Below are 6,317 nucleotides of genomic sequence, written 5' to 3' on the forward strand. Positions count from 1 at the left end.
GATCCACAATTTTTTTTTTGGTTGTATATTTTTTTTTGTTTTTTTTTGTTGCAATTCAACACAAAATCAAACTAAACAATTTATCCTTCAAACCCCCACACTCATGTAAGTCAAAGTAAGTGCACTTGCAAATCTAAAACACAAAAACAAATAATTTCCATGAATCAAATGTAGAAATACATAATTTAAACTGAGAACAAAAAAGAAAAAAAAAAGTACGCCAAATAAAAAAAATCAACCAAATTGGAAACAACATTATGGGTTTTACTCCTTACAAATGAAACAAACAAAATTTAAAACAAAACACATAACAAGCAAAGATGCACAACACGAATAAATCAGAGAAGAACGCGAAATAAGACAGAGATGGAGGATACCACAATCTAGCATATTAATAAGTCAAGTGAAGATTCGCCACAAAGATGTTAACCGGAGGCCTAAGCCAAGAACAAAGAGAATCCTCTCTTTAATGAAATCAAATTCGATATATGACTAAAAATGTCCACATTTTTTTTGTTGCCTCTATATATAGGCACATAAGTTTAAGCAAATCTGAAAATCCTACAAGAAGGCCCAAGTCCAAAACATAAAAGCATAAACTAATTTATAAAAGAAAACTCAAAGTCCAAAAACATAGAACATAACTAATTTCTAAAAGAAAACTCAAAGGTTTATCTTCAAGTTTTTCTTATATAAAATATTGGGATAGTCCTCTATCATGACCTCTTGATAGATTTATATTATAATATATGGGGTTGGTTTGGTTCATGTTGGAACCGTGTAAGTTTATAGTTATTGAAAAGGATGAAATTTATTTCTGCTTTTCAAAGCAGTCATTTTTTTTTATCAACATCTTCTGCATAGGGTCTAGCATATTTCTCTAACCAACAGTAGTTTTTGTTTATTTGTTCTGATATATGAAGGTATGTAATGATTTCAAATTTCTGAAACATTGAGCAATGTGTTCATATGATTGTTCATATGCCACGATTGCCGATATTTATCAGAAAATCTTAGAATAAAAAGAAGTGTAAAGACAAAGTATAACGAAGGGAGTCGACATATACGGCTTATTTAAGAGTAATAAAAGAAAATTGACTAAGTGTATTTTTCTTTATGATTTATACTAAATGATATTTTATTTATATTGGTATGTTTATGAGTGCCATTATGCTATTTTAAAATTTTAAAACAAACATATATTAAAAAAATAAACAAAATTTCTTTCAACAATATCATACCAGAACAAGCGAAAATATTTAGTTCCTATAACTCATTTATTATTAAAATATTTTTTGAGACTAAAAGCTATACTAAGATATCATTCTAATGTTTCTAATATTAAAAATAACATATAGAATTGAGAAAGATTTAATTATTGAGAAATCTCTAAGACATTTTATGAAGCATGTATGTAAAACTAGATACTAATAAATGGTTAGATAATTAGTGACATAGTACATTTCACAAACAACAAAATAGGCTTCAAATGGTAATTCATGAAATACAATTCATATCTTTTTATATATTATAAACTAATTTTGTGATTTAATTTTCAGAAAGAAAAAAATCCCATAAATGATTATTTTTTATTTATTCATATGTAATTGACGATAGACATTTTTAATGTGTAAAGGAGTGAAAAAGTCCTTCACTTGACTTAATATCTCTTTTTATTTTAAATAATTTTTAAGAAATATTTATATTCTTAAAAAATATCTTTCAATTTTAGTAACAAATCAAGATTGAGATATTTAAAATATTTTATATTCGGTTACATTTTGTTTTATATATATATATATATATATTTTTATTGTATATATGTTTTATATACATATATATATATATATATATAACATATATATACAATAAAAATATATATATATATATATATATATATATATATATATATATATATATATATATATATATATTGTATATAAATAAAATAAAATTACAAATTCCTTCATATCGCATATTTCTTATATCTATCATATATCTCATATCTCTAGATATCTCTCATATTTTAATAACCTATAAAATTTCTAATACCCATAATATTCTATATTGTCATTATATGACCCTAATATTTTATATTCTAATTATATAACTCTTAAAATTTCATAAGTTTACATCAAACTCTCCTCTGGACTTAAGTGAATATATACTATATATCATAAATTTACAAATAACACCAATAAAAGTTAAAACATTTAATATAATATTTAACTTAAATATAATTATATAAATAACACCTTATTTAAGTGTTATAATATTATTATAACACTTAAATATAATTATATAAATAAATTATTTATTTAAATATAAAAATTGTAAGGCCCACTATTTTTCTCTAACTTTTATTCTGCTTTAATTTAAGGGGGCTGTCCAAAACAGTTTGGGCCTAGGGTTAGCCCAAAGGGAAACCAGACCCTAGTATGCCCTAACACTCCCACTCCCTTCCACTTTCAGAAAACAGATTTCCCCTACTCCTTCCTAGAGCTGCTGTCGTCCCTCTACTAGGGTTTGATTCCTTGTCTCTGTTAAGTTCACTCAAAGCTCATTCCTACTCAACGTAAGTTACCCTTCATCTCATACCATCCCTTCCTTGGCATATTTTAGTGTTTTCCCAGCTAGGGTTTTGTAGTGAGCACATCTTAAGATCTATTTCGCTGTTTTTCCAGCTTCTAAGCCTATTCCTAGAGCTGTTATGCTTCGTGGTTGGTGTCGAGGTCCTATACTAGCTCATTACAGGTAAGGGAAGCTAGGGATCCTTTGTTTAAATTCGATTCTTGCTTATTTGCCACTGTTTTCATGATTGTATGGTCGTTGTGCTATTGTAAAATGTTGAACGGATGTTAGTTGTATGTTTGGCTTGGTATACTTTATCTTAAGTATGAAACGTATGCATATGCTTATGAGACTTGATTGTATGGGCTAAAATGTTGAGTTAACATGAGTTTGGTATGAACTGAGTATGAGATGGTTGGTAATTAAAATGGCATGGTATTGATATGACATACAATTCTATACTCATGGTTTGGGAAGGACGAGTTGGTATGGATTCAACATTGAATATGAATGAGGATTGGTTATAAAGGTTGGCATGAGATTTATGTGCATGATAAAAATTACTTGATTGATTGAGTATGATTAGTATGTGGTCAGTATGTAATTCCATGAGCCTCTAGGTGAGACCTTATGGTGGTGCTTCAGTGGTCGGGACGTAATTCCATGACCCTTGTTAGTGGGAGTTCAAGGTGGTGTCCCATATATATAATTTGGTAAGGATTCAAGGTAAGGTTGTATCCTGATACTCTAAGGAGTTAGTTAGTCTCACTTAGAGCGGACTGACTCTTGTGGTGAGAGTAGCAGGAGGCCTAAAACTCATTAAGGGCTAACCTTGTGTGTGGGGGATTGAGACAATGTAACACTTAGCTCGGGGTGAGCAGGATAATCCACCACAAGTGCAAGCATCCACTGAATCCGACTAGATTATATGTATCTAGATGAGTCGAGTCTGAGTCTAGTGTATTGCTTGAGAAGTCATAACATGATTGGATGATATATACTGCTTGGATTGTGTAATAGCATGTGACTGCATGATAAATTGTTTTCTACTCTAGCTTACCCTTTTGTTTGTTGTATGGTCCGTTCTGAGGTTCTTCTCTCTTTGCGATGATCATCAACTTGTTGATGTGAGCAGATGCGAGGAACACCCATGATCAACAGGGAGCTGATGATTCTGCTGCGTAGTCCACCTGGGCTGGATTCTACTGCTTTGGGCTATATTTTAGGGCTATGGCCCATGTACTAGTCTGTCCTTTAAATTTCTATTTGACTACTGTTGAACTTTGTATCTTGTTTAGTTTTGGCATAGTTGTGTGCCTTGAATATTGTAAGGAGTAGTGTTTATGCTCCAAGATCGCGTTACTATGTTATTCGTGTGACGTTTCCTTTAATTGGGATTATTGATTAAATGGGACGTTACATTTATGGTATTAGAGCGGTCATTCCTTAGGTCTGTGGACTTGTGTGTCCGCTTAGCTTTCGTGGTGTATTTCTAGTGTCTTTAGTTAAGTTTCCTATTTTATCAATCTGACAATTGGTTTCTTGTGTGCCAGTGAACTATGGCACCTTCTCGTAGTCTCAAGGTGATGTACCTGATATCGTCAGAGCCATAGAAGCCATGGTGGCGGCCATGACCCAACAAAGTACGACGATGATGCAACAACATAAAGCATTTATGCAGTGACAAGCAACGTCGCTTGAGCAGCAGCAGTTGGTAATACAATAGATGGAGGCTTCGAGGGTAGCTGATGAGGATGCTCACCGATAGCATACGAATGCCCTCCGCTAGCTGGAGGAAAATAGGGTGGCTGCCCCTACCTTTGGTCCTAAGCCACGACCTTCAGTCATGGAGTGGAGCTTGGAGGACTTTCTGAAAAACCATCGTGTGAAGTTCAATGGCAAGACCAGTCCTGATGCCGTAGACCAATGGCTAAAGGAGATGGAGAGAATTGTCGACGCGAAGATGTGTCCAACAGATAACCGACTGGCATTTACTGTATATATGCTCACTAGAGAAGCTGAACATTGGTGGATCAATACAAAATCCATCATGGAGGAGAGAGACGAGTTTGTGACTTAGGAGGCATTCAGGGGGAAATTCCTCTATGAATATTTCCCAGACAACATCTGATATGCCAAGGAGGTGGAATTCCTCTAGTTGACTCAGGGAGGGAAGACAGTGGCAGAGTATGCTGAGAAATTCAAGCACCTCAGTCGTTTCTACACCATCCCCCTTGATGAGGAGTGACGATGCAGAAAATCTGAAAATGGTCTCCATGGTGATATTCGCTTGATGGTAGCCCCACTGTCCATCAAGGATTTTGCTACTCTGGTGGAGAAGGCCAGAGTGATGGAGAAAATGAAGCAGAAAGTGGAGGGTCAGCGTCCATAGCAACAGAAGGTTGGTGGACCATCTGAGTCAAAGCTGAGGCACGAGGAAAGGAGAAAGCCTTATGACAAACCTCACCATCAGTCTCAGGGGTCTAGAAGCTTTCCTCCTCAATAGGGTTGAGTGTAGTGTTTCATATGTGGATGCCCTCATCTGAGGAATGTTTGCCCATACATGGAGGGTTATCACAGGTGTAATAACTATAGCAAGGAAGGCCAATTTGGAAAGGACTACCCCACCCTTGCTAGGGTAGTGACACACCCTCTAGTGTAGACTCCCGTGCAGAACTAGTAGAGGCACAAAGGCAACAAGCCTTAGGCAACAGACCGAGTGTACGCCATGAAGGGAGTAGAGGCTACAAGCTCAGGTAACCTTGTGATGGGTCATTGTGTGATAGCTGGAAATGATTGTTATGTATTGTATGATTCTGGAGCGACACACTCATTTGTGTCAGATACTTATGTGAAACGTCTGGGTCTGCCGATGTGTGAGTTGTAGTGTGAACTTGTGGTGTCTACTTCGACATCGGGTTTGGTCAGGACATCATCCTTGTGTGCTAGATGTCTAGTGGAGGTGGAAGGGCGCAGATACAAGGTGAATATGATATGCCTACCTCTACAAGAGTTGGAGGTAATCATGGGGATGGATTGGCTCTCTGCCAATCACATTCTTATAGATTGCCGAGAGAAGAAGTTGTTATTCCCTAACTCAGAGGAGCTTGAGTTATTATCATCTCAAGTGGTTTTGAAGGAACTCCAAGAGGGCGCACATTGTTACATAATCTTCACGCATCTTGAAGTGGAGAAGGAGGAGAGGACATCAGTGATACCAGTCGTGCATGAATTTCAGATGTGTTTCCAGAAGAAGTGTTAGGGTTGCCGCCCAATAGAGAGTTTGAGTTTTCTATTGATCTAGTGCCCGAAACTGCTCCAGTGTCAATGGCCCTGTATGGCATGGCTCTGGCGGAGTTGGTGGAACTCAAGAATCAGATAGAGGAGTTATTGGGGAAACAGTTCATACGACCCATTACTTCACCTTGGGGAGCACCAGTGCTATTAGTGAAGAAGAAGGATGGAAGTTCACGTCTAAGTGTGGACTACAAGCAGCTAAACAAGATGACCATCAAGAACAAGCATCCCCTCCCGAGGATTGACGACTTGATGGATCAGTTGCATGGATCATCGATGTTCTCAAAGATTGATTTACAGTCAAGATACCACCAGATTTTAGTGAAGGCTGAGGATGTGCAAAAGACGACCTTCCGATCCTGGTATGGGCACTATGAGTACGTGGTTATGCCTTTTGGTATGACCAATGCTCCGACGGTGTTCATGGACTACATGAACATGATTTTCAG

At 36.1% G+C, this 6,317-nt stretch overlaps 1 protein-coding gene across 1 annotated transcript; it reads left to right on the forward strand.

Moving 5' to 3' along the window:
* Positions 1-5,299: 5,299 nt before the first annotated feature.
* Positions 5,300-5,833, forward strand: LOC114163492. The gene is made up of 2 exons (XM_028047801.1): positions 5,300-5,374; positions 5,459-5,833. Exons 1-2 carry the CDS (start codon positions 5,300-5,302, stop codon positions 5,831-5,833), a joined length of 450 nt encoding a protein of 149 aa, XP_027903602.1.
* Positions 5,834-6,317: the final 484 nt, after the last annotated feature.

Source organism: Vigna unguiculata, chromosome 9 (assembly GCF_004118075.2).
Source record: "Vigna unguiculata cultivar IT97K-499-35 chromosome 9, ASM411807v1, whole genome shotgun sequence".
NCBI classification, from domain to species: Eukaryota; Viridiplantae; Streptophyta; class Magnoliopsida; order Fabales; family Fabaceae; genus Vigna; species Vigna unguiculata.

Coding starts and splice junctions, on each gene's coding strand:
- LOC114163492 (XM_028047801.1), top strand. CDS start 5,300: ATGAAGGGAGTAGAGGCTACAAGCTCAGGTAACCTTGTGATGGGTCAT. Junction 5,375..5,458: donor TAGCTGGAAATGATTGTTAT/GTATTGTATGAT, acceptor TGTGAGTTGTAG/TGTGAACTTGTGGTGTCTAC.